We start from the raw sequence: 18,055 nt of genomic DNA on the forward strand, positions 1-18,055 counted from the left end.
CTGCTCTTTCCCCGGATCTAGAACGAAACCCATCCTACAACCTCTATGACATTCGCGCATCGTTGTACATAAGGAGTTACAGATATGGAGGTTGCCAGTGCGGAGGTCTCAAACGGGGCCCCGCCATCGGCGCAGACGACAGCTTTGGTGGATCCAAGTGCTGTCATTCAGTATTTGATCGGTGTGTTGGAGGTGACTCTCGGCGCTCTGAGAACTGAGCTGGAAAGCACCGGCAGCTTGCTATCCGAGGCCAAATACAATGAGACTGTGCAGCGCTGCACCCGGTTTGCCTCAGAGTCGCAGGTCGCTCTCTATGTGCAGAAGGACCTGGTGGCCGCTGGAGAGGCCAACGGGGCCGACGTTGACGAGGGTACCTACTCCTCCTGGGACAGACACCATGCCTTTGCGATAAATCTCAGCTAATCCATTATCTTCAACTTGCGCAGAATCGTCAAGCCAGTACGTGTACAGCCTCGCCGCCGAAATCTCGTCCGCCCCGACAACCGTCGCCTCCGTCGCCTTCATCAAGCGGCCCTCGGCCATCGATCCCTCGCTCCCCATCTCGTCGCAGATCCAGGTGCTCAACCTTCCGGGTGTCGCTTCCTTGAGTACCGATCCGGCTCAGCAGAGCAACGCCCTCTCACCCTACGAGATCCTACACCTGCTGCTTCGCCACGCGCTCAGTCCTTACTTCGAAGCTCACAGCCGCACCCAGGACGTCGCTAGTGGAGCGAAGCCCCGGACAGATACGGAGGTGAAGACTGGGGTCCCTGGCACCAAGAAGAAATTCGCGGAGCTGGAACTCGCGTTTCAGCATTTGCAGCAGAATGTCGAGATCCCCGCCTTGAATCTGCCGCTCCATGAGGTGGTCCAGGGGGCGCTGCTCGAGGCAGAAAAGCGCGGAGTCAGGCCTTCGGTGGAGCTGATCAGCCCGACGATTCTGGAGAGCAGCGCTTTCATCAACAGTATCCAGAACAACGTCAACGGCTGGATTCGGTCGATTCAGACCATTACCAAGATGTCTCGTGATGCCGATAGCGGGTCCGCAGCTCAAGAGATCAGCTTCTGGCTGTCGATGGAAACTGCTCTTGAAGGTATCGAAGCTCAACTGCGCGGCGACGGCGTTCAGTTGACGATGGACATCTTGCGACATGCGAAGCGTTATCAAGCCACTCTCAGTTTCGTCGCGGACACGGGCTTGCGCGAGGCAACCGATCTGGTTCAGAAATACAACCAGCTTATGCGGGACTTTCCCCTGGATGAGTTGCTGTCGGCAACCACGTTGCAGAAAGTCCAGGAATCCCTGAACTTGATCTTCAACCATCTGAACAAGAAGTTGAAGATCTGCCCCTATCCCATTAAGCGCGCACTTTCCTTGGTGGAAGCTATCTCTGGAGACCTTGACAACGTGATCCATTCCCTTCTACACGGCCCTACTATCCTCCATCTCGATTACCGTGAGTTTCGATCGTTGATGAAGACGGCCGGCGCCATCTGGCGAACCTGGGATGAAAATCTGAAAGAGTTCACCAATGTCGCTCGTGAGTCTACTCGACGCCGCAATGAGAAGTTCATTCCGATCAAGATCGCCGCGCGCCACGAGAAGACCCAAGAACGATTGAAGTATATTAATACCTTCAGAGTCAATCATGAGCAGCTTCAACGCACAATTGTGAACGTCCTCGGTCCAAAGACAACTTCTGCTGGGGATGCGGTTGCCGGAGCTGGTTCTGATGGAGCCGTCATTGTCGAGGAGATTGGCGACGTTGACGCTGTTGAAGAAGTTGCTCAAGCTTACGCAGCCCTGAAGAATGTTGACGTCTTGGATGTCTCTCCTCTCGGCACCCAGCAGTGGATTAAAGAAGAGATCGCTTACAATGAGCGTACGTCCCGTGTCGAGAACTCTATCATAGCCCGTCTCCGAGACCGTCTGGCAACTGCAAAGAACGCCAATGAGATGTTCCGTGTCTTCTCCAAATTTAATGCTCTTCTCGTCCGCCCTAAAATCCGAGGTGCTATCGGCGAGTACCAGACTCAACTTATTGAAAACGTCAAGCAAGATATCTCATCGTTGCATGAGCGCTTTAAGCAACAATATGGTCACTCAGAAGCACATGCAATGGCGCAATTGCGCGATATGCCCCCTGTTGCCGGTGCCATTGTTTGGGCGCGGCAGATTGAGCGTCAATTAGACGGATACATGCGCAAAGTTGAGAACGTGCTTGGAGAAGATTGGCACCTTCATTCTGAGGGGCAGAAGCTCCAGGCTGAGAGTAATCTGTTCCGCAAGAAACTGGATACGCGCCCGGTCTTTGAGTCTTGGCTCCACGATGTACAACGGCGGCACATCACCATTTCCGGCCGCCTGTTCAACATTGTGCGCAACCGTGCTGCTGGAAACACACTGGAACTGACTGTCAATTTCGATGCCCAGATCATTGCCTTATTTAAGGAGGTAAGAAACCTTATCTGGCTTAATTTCCAAGTTCCCCATGCGGTCAGCAACATTTCCAAAGAAGCCAAGCGCGTCTACCCGTATGCCATCAGCCTGATGGAGAGTGTCCGCACCCTGCTACAAACAAATCGCTCGATTATGACCATGACCGATGTTGCAATCCTGTTGAATGGATACGTGAACGACGCTCAAACCATGATCATCAAGGGTGTTCCCCTACGATGGGAATCGTTTGTCCACTCATATGAGCTCCATGTTAAACAGTCTGCGTTGGCTAACGGAGCCATTGAGACGGCCATCCCAACCAGGGGAGAAAGCAAGCATGTTCAGTTCGTCCGTGAGTTCGCTGGGTCAGCATCTGTGCTTCAGTCCAAGACAGCGGTCCTGGCTTCGATCAATGAAAGTATCCAGAAGGCAATTCATGAGCTGAAGACCTGCCCTTATGATGCTACTGCGTTTAGACAACGTCTGGATGCTATTCAGGTCGCAGTCGACAAGCTGAACTTAGAGAACTATGTGAACCTGGGATACTGGGTCGCCAATCTGAACCACAAGATCGAATTGATTCTGCGCGAGCGCCTCCATCGCGCCATACGCGAATGGATTCTCTCTTTCCAGGACGCAACGGACAGTCATCACACCATGCAAATCTCCAGTAGAGTACAGACCGGTGAGAACGAAGCTTCTTTGTACAGCATCGAGTTCCCCGGCCTCGTACACGAGATCTCCATGCGCAACCAGGTTCTCCACCTTGACCCACCACTGCAGTATGCCCGCGCCAGCTGGTTCGCTCATTTTGACAACTGGCTTGGTGTTATCTGCAATCTTGAGAAGATTAAGTCGTCTAGATACCAGATTTCAATTGATGTGCAGAAGATTCAGCTCTCTGAGGCATGCTTCGCTACTCTTCCCCAACACTGCACCAATGAATTGAACCAGGTCTACAATGCCATTGAGTCGAGACTGAAGGATGTTTCGGCGTACGTGGAAAAATGGCTGCAATTCCAGTCCCTCTGGGACTTGCAGTCCGAACAAGTCTATGATATCCTTGGTGATGACCTGTCTCAATGGTTGCAACTCCTCCAAGAGATTCGAAAGAGCCGTGCTACCTTCGATACCTCGGAAGTGAGCCGGTCATTCGGCAACATTAAGATTGACTACGAACAAGTCCAGACGCGAGTGAATTCTAAGTATGATCAATGGCAGCATGAGATCCTGCTCAAGTTCGGATCCAAGCTTGGAGGCCGAATGAGGGAGATTCATTCTGAGATCGCTGCTGCCCGCAGGGACCTGGAAGGACAAACTTTGGAGGCAGCTTCTACGGCCCACGCTGTCTCTTTCATCACAATTGTTCAGCAGTGCAAGCGCAAAGCCAAGGTTTGGGAACCAGAGGTTGATCTTTTCCGTCAAGGTCAAGCCACACTTGCTCGTCAGCGCTATCAGTTCCCCAGCGATTGGCTTCACGTTGAAAACGTTGATGGCGAATGGGCAGCCTTGAACGAGCTCCTTGCGCGGAAGAGCAAGATCGTCCAGGACCAAACCGAAGGACTACGTGCGAAGATTGCGGCCGAAGACAAGGTCATTGGCGACAAGATCACGGAAGTCATCAGCCAGTGGAACGAAGAGAAGCCCGTGTCCGGTACAATTCCACCCGAAGAAGCGTCTCGCACACTGAGCTCGTTCCAGTCTCGTCTCGAGTCTCTGCAGTCCGAGTATGAGATGGTTTCGAAAGCGAAGGAGGCTCTCGACCTTCCAGCGGGCGTAGAGTCCGCGTTACCCGCCATTTTGGAAGAGGTGCAAGATTTCATGTCTGTCTGGGCAGCTCTGTCGACCATCTGGAAGAGCCTTAATGACCTGAGGGACATGCTCTGGACTAGTGTTCAGCCGAGAAAACTTCGTCAATCCATTGATGGATTGATCAAGATGACGAAGGAGATGCCTAGTCGCATGCGCCAATACGCAGCCTTCGAACACATCCAGAATGTGCTTCGCCAGCTTCTCAAAGTGAACCCCTTGCTCTCGGACATGAAATCTGAGGCCGTTCGCGAGAGACATTGGCACAAGATCTACAAGGCATTGAAACCCGGCAAGAGGTTCTCACTTGTTTCCCTGACACTCGGAGATGTGTGGGATCTTCAGCTTGCGGTTAGCGAGACAATCATCCGTAATATCATTGCCCAAGCACAAGGTGAGATGGCCCTCGAAGAGTTCCTGAAGTCGGTCCGCGAAACATGGCAGAACTACTCCCTCGACCTTGTCAACTATCAGAACAAATGCCGTCTCATTCGTGGCTTCGACGACTTGTTTGCCAAATGTAGCGAGAATTTGAACTCTCTCCAGGCAATGAAGCATTCTCCTTATTACAAGGAATTCGAGGAGGAAGCTTCCTCTTGGGAGGACAAGCTTAACAGAGTTCATGTTCTTTTTGACGTTTGGATTGATGTTCAGAGACAGTGGGTTTACCTTGAAGGGGTTTTTACTGGTAATGCAGATATCAAGCACCTGCTGCCACTTGAATCTAGTCGCTTCCAGAACATCAACTCTGAATTCTTCGCCGTCATGAAGAAGGTCTACAAGTCGCCCTTCGTGCTGGATGTACTCGCTATTAATGGTGTGCAAAAGTCTCTCGAACGTTTGGCTGAGCTGCTGAACAAGATCCAAAAGGCACTGGGAGAGTATCTCGAGCGGGAGCGTGTGTCCTTCCCTCGTTTCTACTTCGTTGGTGATGAGGATCTGCTCGAGATCATCGGTAACTCCAACGACATTTTCCGCGTCGCGAAACACTTCAAGAAGATGTTCGCTGGTCTCTCGGGTGTTCTGATGGACGATGACAACAACATCATTGGTTTTACCTCCAAGGAAGGCGAGGAGGTTCGACTCAAGAAGGAGATCAACCTGGTCAAGACGCCTCGGATCAACGACTGGCTCAGTGCTATTGAGAGCAACATGAAGCTGACTCTTGCCGAGCTTCTGGCGGAAGCGGTGGAACAGTTTGAACCGCTCTACAATGCCCCAGAAGTTGATCACACTGCCTTTAATGATTTCCTGGCCAACTATCCCGCACAAATCGTGGTTCTTGCCAGTCAGGTCGTGTGGACCAGTGCTGTTCAACGATCATTGGAGAGCGGCGGAAGCAATCTTCCCGCATTGTTTGAGTCTCAAGTCCGAGTATTGGAGCTGTTGGCCGCCACGGTCCTTGGCGAGTTGGATGGAATCACCAGAAAGAAGTGTGAGCACATGATCACGGAATTCGTCCACCAGCGAGATGTCATCTCTAAACTCATCTCCATGAATGCTTCCACACCGACCCACTACTTGTGGCTCCTCCAGATGCGCTACGTCTACCATCCTGAAGGAGACTTCCTCCAGAGATTGTATGTTCACATGGCCAATGCTAAGCTGAATTATGGTTTCGAATATCTGGGTGTTCCTGAACGGCTTGTCCGCACTCCTCTTACCGATCGTTGTTTCCTCACCCTCACCCAGGCTCTGTGCCAAAGACTGGGAGGTTCTCCTTACGGTCCCGCCGGTACCGGAAAGACTGAGTCAGTTAAAGCCCTTGGTCTCCAGCTCGGAAGATTCACTCTAGTTTTCTGCTGTGACGACACTTTCGATTTCCAGGCCATGGGTCGCATCTTCCTGGGTATCTGTCAAGTCGGTGCCTGGGGTTGTTTTGACGAGTTCAACCGTCTCGAAGAGAGAATCCTCTCGGCCGTGTCTCAGCAGATTCAGAATATCCAGATCGGTCTTCGGACAGGTGAAGATGACGAAAAGGCCCAGATAGAGCTGGTCGGTAGACGTCTCTCCGTCAACCCCAACACTGGTATCTTCATCACCATGAACCCTGGATATGCGGGACGCTCCAACCTCCCAGACAACTTGAAGAAACTCTTCCGGAGCGTGGCTATGTCCAAGCCAGACAAGGAATTGATCACGGAGGTGATGCTTTTCTCCCAAGGCTTCAAGCAAGCCAAGCGTCTGTCGAAACAGACCGTTCCCTTCTTCGACCACTGTTCCTCGCAGTTGTCCAAGCAGGCTCACTACGACTTCGGTCTTCGTGCACTCAAGAGTGTCTTGGTCAGTTCAGGAGGTCTCAAGCGTACCAGAATAGCCAACTCGGGTGGTGACCTGGGGCCTGATGAGATCATTGAGCCGCAGATCATTGTCCAGAGTCTGCGCGAAACGATTGCCCCGAAGCTGGTTCGTGAGGATGTCGACAGAATGCTGGACATCCAAAGGCAAGACTTCGCAGGAGTCGAATATGTGCCTGCCAACTATGAAAAGCTCACTGCAGCCGTTCGTGAAATCGCCAACGAGCAACACTATGTCGACAGCGAGATGTGGATTACAAAGGCCCTGCAGCTCTTCCAGATCCAGAGTATTCATCACGGTGTGATGATGGTGGGTAAGTCGGGGTCCGGTAAATCTGCTGCATGGAAGATTCTGCTGCAGGCTCTTCAGCGCATCGAAAATATCGAGAGCGTTTCTCACATTATTGACTCCAAGGTCATGTCCAAGGAGGCACTATACGGTAGCTTGGATCCGACGACTAGAGAGTGGACCGACGGTCTCTTCACTGGTATCCTCAGAAAGATCGTGGACAACCTTCGAGGTGAAGACGCGAAGCGTCACTGGATTGTTTTCGATGGTGATGTCGATCCGGAATGGGTAGAGAACTTGAACAGTGTCTTGGATGACAACAAGCTCCTGACACTTCCAAACGGAGAGCGTCTCAACCTGCCACCCAACGTTCGTATTATGTTCGAAGTCGAAAGCTTGAAGTACGCGACTCTGGCGACGGTCAGTCGTTGCGGTATGGTCTGGTTCAACGACGACACGGTTACTCCTTCGATGATGATCTCGAACTATGTTGAGTCGCTCAGGACCCGAACCTTCGAGGATCTGGACGATGACAGTGCTCCCGCGGGCCAAGCTGCCATCAAAACTCAGGATGCTCAGGAGATGCTTTCCAATATTCTCAAACATCTGCTGCAGACTGATGAGCTTGTCTTGAAGTCTCTCGACGAAGCTAAGAACTACAATCACATCATGGAATTCACCAGTATCCGTGCACTGAACACCCTGTTCAGTCTTCTCAACAAGGCCTGTCGGAATATTCTCGAGTACAATATTCAACACGTTGATTTCCCCTTGGACTCTGAGCAGGTTGAAGCCTACATTTCTAAGAAGCTTCTCCTTGCGCTTGTGTGGTCTTTCACGGGTGACTGCCCGCTGGCAGACCGCAAAGCCTTTGGTCAATTTGTGTCTGCGTTGACGACAACTGATCTTCCGCCTGATGGAACGTCATCTATCATCGACTTTGATATTACTCTGCCCAAGGCTGAGTGGACAAGTTGGCAATCACAAGTGCCCTCCGTGGAGATTAACACGCATTCCATCACTCAAACTGATGTGGTCATTCCTACTGTGGATACTGTTCGCCATGAAGACGTTCTGTACTCCTGGCTCGCGGAGCACAAGCCCTTGTTGCTGTGTGGTCCTCCAGGTTCCGGTAAAACCATGACACTGTTCGCTGCCCTTCGAAAGCTGCCGAATATGGAGGTTGTCGGCCTCAACTTCTCCAGCGCGACTACTCCTGATCTCTTGATCAAGACCTTCGAGCAGTACTGTGAGTATAAGAAGACTCTTAACGGTGTTGTCATGTCTCCAAACCAGATTGGTCGCTGGCTGGTTATCTTCTGTGATGAGATCAACTTGCCTGCTCCCGACAGATATGGAACCCAGCGGGCAATTTCCTTCCTTCGCCAGCTTGTGGAGCAAAATGGCTTCTGGAGGACCTCAGACAAAACATGGGTCACCCTCGATCGCATTCAGTTTGTCGGCGCCTGTAACCCTCCCACCGATGCAGGACGTACCCCCATGGCTGAACGTTTCTTGCGTCACGCTCCTCTTATCATGGTCGATTACCCGGGAGAGATCTCCCTCATGCAGATCTATGGAACCTTTAACTCTGCAATCCTCAAGATTCTTCCTTTGTTGCGCGGATACTCCGAATCACTCACAAAGGCCATGGTTCGATTCTACCTGGAGTCGCAGACCAGGTTCACGCCTCAAATCCAACCCCACTACGTTTACTCGCCGCGTGAACTTACCAGATGGGTCCGTGGTGTTTACGAAGCTATTAAACCGCTTGAAACACTTTCTGTCGAAGGTCTCGTTCGGATTTGGGCGCACGAAGCATTGCGTCTCTTCCAGGATCGACTTACTACCGAGGAAGAACGAAGCTGGACCGCGGACGCGGTGCGCCGTATTGCGCTTGACAACTTCCCTACAATCGATGAAGAGCAAGCACTGAAGGGCCCGATCTTGTTCTCCAACTGGCTCTCCAAGAACTACGTTCCAGTTGAGCAAGAGCGCCTGCGTGACTTTGTTAAGGCACGCCTCAAGACATTCTGCGAGGAAGAAGTTGACGTGCCTCTCGTTCTATTCAATGATGTCCTGGAGCATGCCTTGCGCATTGACCGAGTGTTCCGTCAGCCTCAGGGCCATCTCATTCTTATCGGTGTCAGCGGCAGTGGTAAGACTACGCTGTCTCGTTTTGTAGCCTGGATGAATGGTTTGAAGGTGTTCCAAATCAAGGTGCACGGAAAGTACTCTTCTGAAGATTTCGACGATGACCTTCGGACTGTTCTTCGCCGCGCAGGATGCAGGGGTGAAAAGATCTGTTTCATTATGGACGAAGCAAATGTCCTCGACTCGGGTTTCCTTGAACGTATGAACACTCTTCTTGCCAATGCCGAGGTTCCGGGTCTGTTTGAAGGTGATGAATTCTCCTCCTTGATGACAGCCTGTAAGGAGGGCGCACAGCGGCAAGGTCTTCTGCTCGACAGCCAGGAAGAATTGTACAAGTGGTTCACGCAGCAAATCGTCAAGAACCTTCACGTCGTGTTTACCATGAACCCGCCAGAGGAAGGACTGTCATCCAAGGCTGCAACAAGTCCCGCTCTGTTCAACAGATGCGTTCTCAACTGGATGGGCGACTGGTCGGACCAGGCTCTCTTCCAAGTTGGTTCTGAGCTCACGCAGTCGGTCGACTTGGACAAGCCCAACTTTGTTGCCCCTGATAGCATCCCTGTTGCTTATCGCGAGCTCAGCCTACCTGCATCTCATCGGGATGCTGTTGTCAACTCTATGGTGTACATCCACTACTCGCTGCAAAGATTCAACCAGCGCCTGCAGAAGCAACAAGACCGGATTACTTATTTGACTCCTCGCCACTACCTCGATTTCGTCGCCCAATATGTCAAGCTTTTCAATGAGAAGCGTGAGGACCTCGAGGAGCAGCAAAGACATTTGAACGTGGGTCTTGAGAAGTTGCGCGATACGGTCGACAAGGTTCGCGATCTTCGAGCCAGTCTTGCTCAGAAGAAGACGCAGCTAGAGAAGAAAGATACGGAAGCCAATGAAAAGCTGCAGCGTATGGTTGCCGATCAACGAGAGGCCGAGCAGCGTAAGACCGTCTCTCTCGAAGTCCAAGCAGCCTTGGAGAAGCAGGAGAAAGAGGTTGCACTTCGGAAAGAGGTCGTCCTGAACGACCTTGCTCGAGCCGAGCCGGCCGTCTTAGAGGCTCAGAAGAGTGTCAGCAATATCAAGCGTCAGCATTTGACGGAAGTCCGTTCTATGGGCAATCCCCCTGCCAGTGTTCGGCTTGCTCTGGAAGCTGTCTGCGCTCTGCTGGGCCACAGGCCCGATAGCTGGAAGACCATCCAGGGAATCATTCGCAAAGATGATTTTATCGCAAGTATCGTGAACTACGACAATGAGAAGCAAATGACGAAGCAGCTCAGGGTGAAGATGCAAGCCGAATTTCTTTCCAAGGAGGACTTCACCTACGAGAGAGTGAACCGCGCCAGTAAAGCCTGTGGTCCTTTGGTGCAGTGGGTCGAAGCACAAGTCAATTACTCCGAGATCTTGGACCGTGTTGGGCCCCTCCGTGAGGAAGTCGACCAGCTGGAGGAACAAGCTCTTCAGACCAAAGCTGAGGCCCAGACTATCGACAAGACCATCAGAGACCTTGAGAGCAGTATCGCCACCTACAAGGAGGAATACGCGGCACTCATCTCCGAGACTCAGGCTATCAAGGCGGAAATGGAAAGAGTGCAATTCAAGGTCGACCGCAGTGTCCGTTTGCTGGATAGTCTCTCGTCGGAACGCATTAGATGGGAGGAGGGAAGTAAATCATTCGAGACGCAGATCAGCACGCTGGTTGGTGATGTGCTCATCGCAGCAGCCTTCCTTGCCTATGCCGGTTTCTACGATCAACAGTTCCGTAAAGCCATGATCGACGAGTGGGTCAATCAGCTGCAGCAGTCGGGCATCGGCTTCAAGCCACACAACCCCATCACCGAGTACCTGTCGAACGCCGATGAGCGCCTCACTTGGCAAGATCACTCGTTGCCCGTGGATGACCTTTGCACGGAGAACGCCATCATCCTCAAGCGCTACAACAGATATCCCCTCATCATTGACCCGTCTGGTCGTGTTACGGAATTCCTGGAGAAGGAAAGCACGGATAGAAAACTCACCGTAACGAGCTTCTTGGACGACTCCTTTGTCAAGCAATTGGAAAGTGCTCTGCGTTTCGGCAATCCCATTCTCATTCAGGATGCCGAGCATCTGGACCCCATTCTGAACCATGTCCTCAATAAGGAGTACCAGAAGACTGGTGGTCGTGTGCTTATCCAACTTGGCAAGCAAGAGATTGATTTCTCTCCTTCGTTCAAATTGTTCCTCTCCACAAGAGATCCGTCTGCCTCGTTCCCTCCAGATGTTTGCAGTCGAACAACCTTTGTCAATTTTACTGTCACGCAGAGCAGCTTGCAGACGCAGTCTCTGAACGAGGTCCTGAAGTTTGAGCGCCCCGACGTCGATGCCCGGCGTACCGATCTGGTCAAATTGCAGGGAGAATTCAAGATCCATCTTCGTCAACTCGAGAAGCGACTGCTTCAAGCGCTGAACGAGTCTCGCGGCAATATCTTGGACGATGACAATGTCATCGAAACGCTCGAGACATTGAAGAAGGAGGCGGCTGAGATTTCGAAGAAGATGCTGGAGACCGAAGGCGTCATGACGGAGGTCGAGAATATCACCCTCAACTACAGCATCATTGCTCGCTCTTGCAGTGCTGTTTTTGCCGTCTTGGAGCAGCTTCACCATATCAACCATTTCTACCAGTTTTCCCTGCAGTTCTTTGTTGATATTTTCAACTCCGTCTTGTATCAGAACAAGCGTCTTGCCCAGGAGAAGGACCATGCTGCGCGAGTCCAGATCATCCTTCGGGACCTGTTCGTTACGACCTATCAGCGTACCTCGCTTGGGTTGATCCAGAAAGACCGAATCACATTGGCCATGCTCCTTGCTCAGGCTGCGCCCTACCCGATGGACAAGAGTCTGATCGATATGATTCTTGATGAGTCGATGGAGGGCGTGGATCTGTCCACAGCGACTGAGCGCAAGGATGAGGTGCTCAACAAGATCTCCAACATGTCTATCTTCAAGTCGGCCTTCCCCGGCATTTCCCCGGAGCAATGGGACCAGTTCCTTGGTGAGGAGCTGGCGGAGAACGTCATCCCTACTGTGTGGGACGACAACACGGAGAACCTGGACAAGCTGCTTCGGTCACTGTTGTTGGTGAAGCTATGCCGCATGGACAGGTTTGTTCCCACTGCGGAGCGCTTCATTGAGGCTGTCTTTGGTCGGGAACTATTCGAGGGAAGCACGGATCTGAAGGATATTGTCGAGCAGGTCAACGCCACCACGCCAATTTCCCTGAGCTCGAGCCCTGGCTTCGACGCGAGCTACAAGGTCGACGCCCTTGTCGAACGGATGGACGCTACCTGCGCGAACATTGCCATGGGATCGAACGAAGGTCTGCAGAGTGCCGACAAAGCGATCAGCAACGCCGCGGCGGCCGGCACGTGGGTCCAAGTCAAGAACGTCCACCTGGCGCCGTCCTGGTTGCAGAGCCTGGAGAAACGCCTGGTGTCGCTCAAGCCGCACAGGGATTTCCGACTCTTCCTGTCGATGGAATCCAGTCCCAAGATTCCGGTCAATCTGCTGCGCGCCTCTCGCGTTCTCATGTACGAGCAGCCCGCTGGTGTCCGTGCCAACATGAAGGACTCTCTGTCCTCGTTGACTACCCGAGCCTCCAAGGCGCCCGTCGAAAAGGCCCGTGTCTACCTGCTCCTGTGCTTCTTGCATGCCGTCGTGCAAGAACGACTCCGCTACGCGCCAAACTTGGGATGGAAGGGATTCTGGGAGTTTAATGACAGCGATGTAAGTTTTGTTGCTGTGTATTTTTCCTCGTTGACACGCTAATCCTGTACAGTACGAATGCTCCGCGCACATCATCGACTACTGGATCGACACCGTGGCCCAGGGCCGCTCCAATGTCGCCCCGCAGAAGCTCCCCTGGGAGATGATCCGCACCCTGGTGACGGAGACGTACGGCGGCAAGGTCGACGACCAAGGGGACTTCGCGCAGCTGGAGTCGCTGGTGACCAACCTCCTCACTCCGGCCGCCTTCGAGGACGAGCACAAGATCGTTTCGGGGGTTGGCGACGGCCCCGGCGACAGTTTGATGTTGCCCGGCGGCACCAGCATCCGCGACTTCGTCGACTGGGTCAACAAGCTCCCCGAGCGCGAGCCGCCGACCTACCTGGGTCTGCCGGCGAACGCGGAGAAGCTGCTGCTGGTGGGCCACGGCCGCAAGATGATCTCCGATCTGGCTAAGGTGACGACCTTGTTGGATGAGGGGGAGCAGTTGATGATTGAGTCTGCTTAGTTGGTTTGTGAGGTTGGTGGGACACATCCCAGAACTTGTGACGAATGGGGAGTGGGGGATTCGATTGTGTATGTTTGACTTACTCTACTCTGCGAGGGAGTAGTCTGGTCTCTTCTCTACTTGTCTTCTTATTTTACTTGTTTAGTGGACGGACTGGGTACTTTAGAGGAGGTGGGGGGGAAGGGAAATAGATCGGTATCGAGGTGGTTGCTTGTATTTTAGATGTGTACGGAATATTATGTTGTATGCTTAGGAACTGTTTGGTCTAGATGAACGTCTACGGGATACTATATTGTATCGTTCGTAGAATGCGTGGTCTTAACGAGGACGAGTTGCGTAGGTTGCAGCTCCTTCCAGGAACAAGCAATCAATGTTTACCACGGAGGAGAGCGAAACTCAGTACTATGGGAGTCAATATCACCACTTGATTGCAACACACTGCATCGACAAATAACAACACATGATCATTCCCAGAGAAACAGCAATCAGATCAACCCACTTAGTCCCCAGGCCAGGCCAGAACCTAACCCCTCAGTCACCTCCTAAGCTCCCAACCCATTCAAAGCAACCAGATACAAGCCAACATCTTCATCGTCTTCTTCTTCCAAGACCAGACAAAGTCAGACCAGACAAAGTCATTCCCACCAGAAGGCTGAAAGTCCAACACACCACCAAGCACCACCACACCACACCGCACCGCACCGCACCGCCACCGCCACCGCACCAGACAAGACAAATCAAACAACCTGCCCCTTTACCACAGAACATCAACTAAACCCTCAACCCCCCTCTGCTGTGTTGTCAAGACAGGATGAACCCCAGACCAGTGTAGTCCACAAAACCGCTGACCAAGCCATTCACGAACCCAACCCTCGGCCAGATCCAAAACATCAATATCCCAGCGAGAAGGTCACGTTAAGTCACGTCAAGTCAAGGTCCGTTAGGTTTAAGTTGCTTATTCCTGACTTCTGGCTTTTCAAGAGAAGGATCAGATGGCTTCAAAGGATATGAGTAGGAGTATGGGTATGTATGCAACCACGGCACGGACAGGACAGAAAGGGTAAGTCATAAGTCGTAAGTCGTAAGTCGGGGTTGGCTTGGTTGTTGAGGTACATGTACCGTCTGTAGGTGCAATGGAAAGAAGAACCAGGTCGACGAAAAGTGGCGAGAGAAGATGGATTTGTTTCGGGTTTGGACGGGTGGAGATGTGGTCTACTGAAAGCCGTAGATGGGATTACCCATCTTTTGTTTTGTCGTTGGGTTAGTTTGCTTTCTGATGGTATCTCTGAGCCTGGGATGGATGGACATGGAGCTGGGATTGGGATTGGGCATGGACATGGGAGAGGTATGGGATTAGATGGTTGTGCTTGTGCTTGCTTACCTGGTTCAAAACAAATGTCACCTGTATGTTGTGTTATTTCAATTAGCAGTGTTAATTAGTGTAATTATATCCCGGTTTACTATCTTTGAGTTGGGGTTGCCAGTTGTGCTGCTGGATGCTGCATTGTTTCGTGGAAGGGAAGATTCGGGGGAAAGAGGGGAAAGGGACGTACGTCTCTGGTCGTCACGACCTATTTAGCATCCAGTACTTGTTAGTGGATGTGGATGTGGACTGTATGCCTCGATCATCTGCTTCATGGGGATTATAGATGAAAAAGAAACTAAGACCTGGGGATAGGCATGGATGATACGGAGAACAGTGCAGTGCAGTACAAAGCAAGTGAGTGAGTGAGGTAGGTCGGTGTCCTCTCTCTCTCCTCTTCTCTTCTCCCTGGGGTCAAGGTGAAATTTAAATGAGATGACGTGAAAGGGGGAAAGCTTACCTTACGTTCATGGCCTGGAGTAGTTCCGCTGTCCATGACGTGCACTATGCGGCGGATGATCTTGTAGTGAGAGTTAGATGAATTGGATGAGTGTTATGGGTTTATGGAACTGGTGGTTCGGTGTTTGTTGTAGAGACTGGGGATTGGGAATTGAGGTTTGGAGTTTGGAGCTCGCAAGAGTGTGTTGTGAGCTGGGCTTACTTCAGTAAGACGATTTTTGAGGGCCCTGCGCGCTTCCTCATAAATCTCGTTGCCGATGCGATAGACGCCACCGCGGCGGGCGAGACGGCTAGGATGGGAGTGGGTTAGTTTGTGTTTTGGCTCATGATGGGTGGGTTGCTTCAGGACGAGTAATTGCTTCAGAGCTGGTTGTTTGCAATGCTGCTGAGCAATCTGATCCTCGTATTGCGGTTGCAAGGCAAGAGGATGGAGGACGCATACCGGATAGCGGGCCGAGCTGATTCCTGTCAGTCTGGAGGTATCATCTTATAGCTTGCAGCAAAAGATGCAACTTACTAACACCCTGGATATTGTCTCGAGCCAGCTTCCTGTGACGTTGAGAGTGAGGTTAGTGGCAGTGTAACTGGGAGATTGGCACTGGCTGTACTGTAGGCAAATACAGCACCTAGAGTTAAGGCAAAAGCAAGCAAGGCGAAGGCATAAAGCGTACCGGAATCGGCGCCTGGGCATGAAGGCCCGATGCTTGCCACTCTCCTTGAGGAGATTGAGGTCCATCTTGAATAGGCTGGGCGACGGGATGATGACTAGCTATGGGCAATGCGAGGGTGATGCGAGGGTAATGCTTTCTTCGGTCTTGGGTGAGGGGATGTGATTGCTGGCATGAGTGGAAGCTTGGAGGTCTACAGCCAAAGAGAAAGTCTGGTGATGTGTTGTGCTGCGATGATTATGTCGGCGAGGGGAAGTCTCGGCGTTGCCCCCCAAACCCCCCCCCCCCCCATACTGAAACGCAAGGGAACACGCTGGAAAACGGTAACACATGACATAACATTAAATATCGTGGTAAGTTTATAGGCTATTAGAATCAATATCACGTTGCGGTGCGTATGGATGCATGAAAGGGGAGCTTGAAAATTCAACACCACTCGAAACGCCGGGACAATGTCCGCATCATGTCCTCCCTCTATGAGATAAAAGTCGCCTCGGAGAACAAGGTACCCTCTTCGGTGATTTCTTCATCGCCGATCTTAAGCTTCAAAGATAGCTTCTCCTGGGGAGAGTACTGCCCATGAATTAGTTTGATGTTGACTCCACATAGTTCGGAGGATACATACCTGGAAAATGTACGGCCGGGTACCGGCGACACTGCCAGCAATGGTCTTGATGAAGCCCGGAACCTCGGCCATCACGTCAATCCGGTCCAGGCGGCTGCCCAGAGCTCCATCGACCTCGGCGTGAACCTCCTTGCCATCCTTGGACTTGCCCTCCCAGACCCACTTGACGGACTTCGGCTCGGGCCAATCGCTCTCGGCATCCTGGTTCGATTCCGTGTGGGTGGCAGAGTTAGTGCTACCAGCATAGACGATCTCTCCGTCCTTGACAATACCACCGACGTTGACCACGGTGGATCCGTATGAGGGAGGGGTGGTGTACTCCATCATGATGGCCGAGTAAGTAGGGGTCTGGAAGTTGAGGAAGTTCCATCTCGCAGCTGTTTCCTGTCAGCAGGGTCCATGGACAACCCGAGATCCGACTTACCCGCGTGGTGGGGCTTCATGCCCTGGAGCGCGTGGATGAACAGGCCGCGACCCTTGAGGTCGAAGTTCTGTTCCTTGGTGGTGATGGTTCCCTCCACGGCGCAACGAGGCCAGAAGGCATGGCTCATAGAACCCCAAGGGTTCTGCGGGTCCGTGCCGAAGTATGAAGTACCGTCTTTGCCGACAACGAAGCCCGGAGCGGTGCGCTTGAAGGTCAAGTTCACCAGACTGTCCTCATTCACCGCCGACTTGATAGTGTAGGTATCTCCTTCCTCATTCAGCGTCACGGCGAGGTTGTCGGCGCCAAAGGAAAGCATGCTCTCATCAAACATGAAGTTGGAGAGAGGGTCGGAGTGCCAATTGTGGGGAGCGTCACCCTTGAGGTTGAAGATCTTGGAAGTGAACTGGGCGGTAGTATGGATTCCACTAGTCCGAGCACACCCCAAGGTCAGTGATGCAGCTACCGAAAGAGGTCCGTCCAAACTCACACAATGTTGCTGTAGATGACCTGGCACAAGGCTAGGGTACCATTGTCGCCCATGACATAGAAGACATGAGTCTCGACGTTGGTATATTGGTGAGCACGCCAACGGAGATCATCCTTGGTGAGTTCCGTGTAAGGGGTTTCTTGCGCCTGCTGGGCAACCGATCTGATAGCCTCCGGGCCATAGATCGGTTCCTGAGTGCCAGCAACGCTTGCGAGACTAGACAGTGCAAGTGGTTAATAAATGTGGCGATGCTATGGCTATCAGCCGCTAGAGCCACCGGCCAGCAACTTACGTAGACTTAAGCCAGTTCATGGTGAGCTGTGTTTGTATGAGTTAAAGAGGGGAGGAATATGAGTAAGAGAGGATGAAGCAGCACAAGCGGTGGGGGGGAGAAAAGTAGCAGGAGGATTGGAAGGTGGGCGGGAACTGGAAATCGATAGCGGGCGGGGCCCAAAAGGGTCGATCACCGTCTGGGTCCCGAGAGGTACTTGCGAGAGTTGGGTGAGGGACACAGTGTCAGGATTGTCTGATATCTCTCGTACAAGTGATAATTGGCTGGTGCCAGCTACTATGAAGTATGCCAACACTGCGAACCAGGCGAAGAACAAGAAATGAGGATCAAGCGGTTCATAGATAGTCGAAGGTACGAACAATGACGTCCGCTTGAAAGTCGGGATGGTTTCGCTTGTCGCCCAAACGGCAAGAAACTCCGGCCTCCGCCGCACCCTTTCCCCTTTGGGAACCCCAAGAAAAGTTGCAGTTCTCAATGC

The 18,055-nt window shown here is 52.2% G+C and overlaps 3 protein-coding genes across 3 annotated transcripts; 1 reads left to right on the plus strand and 2 right to left on the minus strand.

Moving 5' to 3' along the window:
- Positions 1–84: 84 nt before the first annotated feature.
- Positions 85–13,259, plus strand: ASPACDRAFT_30902 (dynein heavy chain; the record flags this gene model as incomplete). The annotated part of the gene is made up of 3 exons (XM_020199769.1): positions 85–370; positions 447–12,751; positions 12,804–13,259. The coding sequence occupies 3 exons, from the start codon at positions 85–87 to the stop codon at positions 13,257–13,259; spliced, it is 13,047 nt and encodes a 4,348-aa protein (XP_020055118.1).
- Positions 13,260–14,471: 1,212 nt separating this feature from the next.
- Positions 14,472–15,817, minus strand: ASPACDRAFT_44408 (uncharacterized protein; the record flags this gene model as incomplete). Its single annotated transcript, XM_020201414.1, has 6 exons — positions 14,472–14,501; positions 15,083–15,142; positions 15,284–15,371; positions 15,524–15,539; positions 15,599–15,630; positions 15,753–15,817. The coding sequence occupies 6 exons, from the start codon at positions 15,815–15,817 to the stop codon at positions 14,472–14,474; spliced, it is 291 nt and encodes a 96-aa protein (XP_020055119.1).
- Positions 15,757–17,952, minus strand: ASPACDRAFT_121414 (survival factor 1 family protein). The gene is made up of 5 exons (XM_020196434.1): positions 17,578–17,952; positions 17,286–17,501; positions 16,799–17,223; positions 16,375–16,751; positions 15,757–16,322 (listed from the first exon to the last, which is right to left on the minus strand). The coding sequence occupies exons 1-5, from the start codon at positions 17,595–17,597 to the stop codon at positions 16,224–16,226; spliced, it is 1,137 nt and encodes a 378-aa protein (XP_020055120.1). The 5' UTR covers positions 17,598–17,952; the 3' UTR covers positions 15,757–16,223.
- Between the last annotated feature and the right edge of the window lie 103 nt (positions 17,953–18,055).

The sequence above is a fragment of the Aspergillus aculeatus genome, assembly GCF_001890905.1.
Source record: "Aspergillus aculeatus ATCC 16872 unplaced genomic scaffold ASPACscaffold_10, whole genome shotgun sequence".
Taxonomy (NCBI): domain Eukaryota; kingdom Fungi; phylum Ascomycota; class Eurotiomycetes; order Eurotiales; family Aspergillaceae; genus Aspergillus; species Aspergillus aculeatus.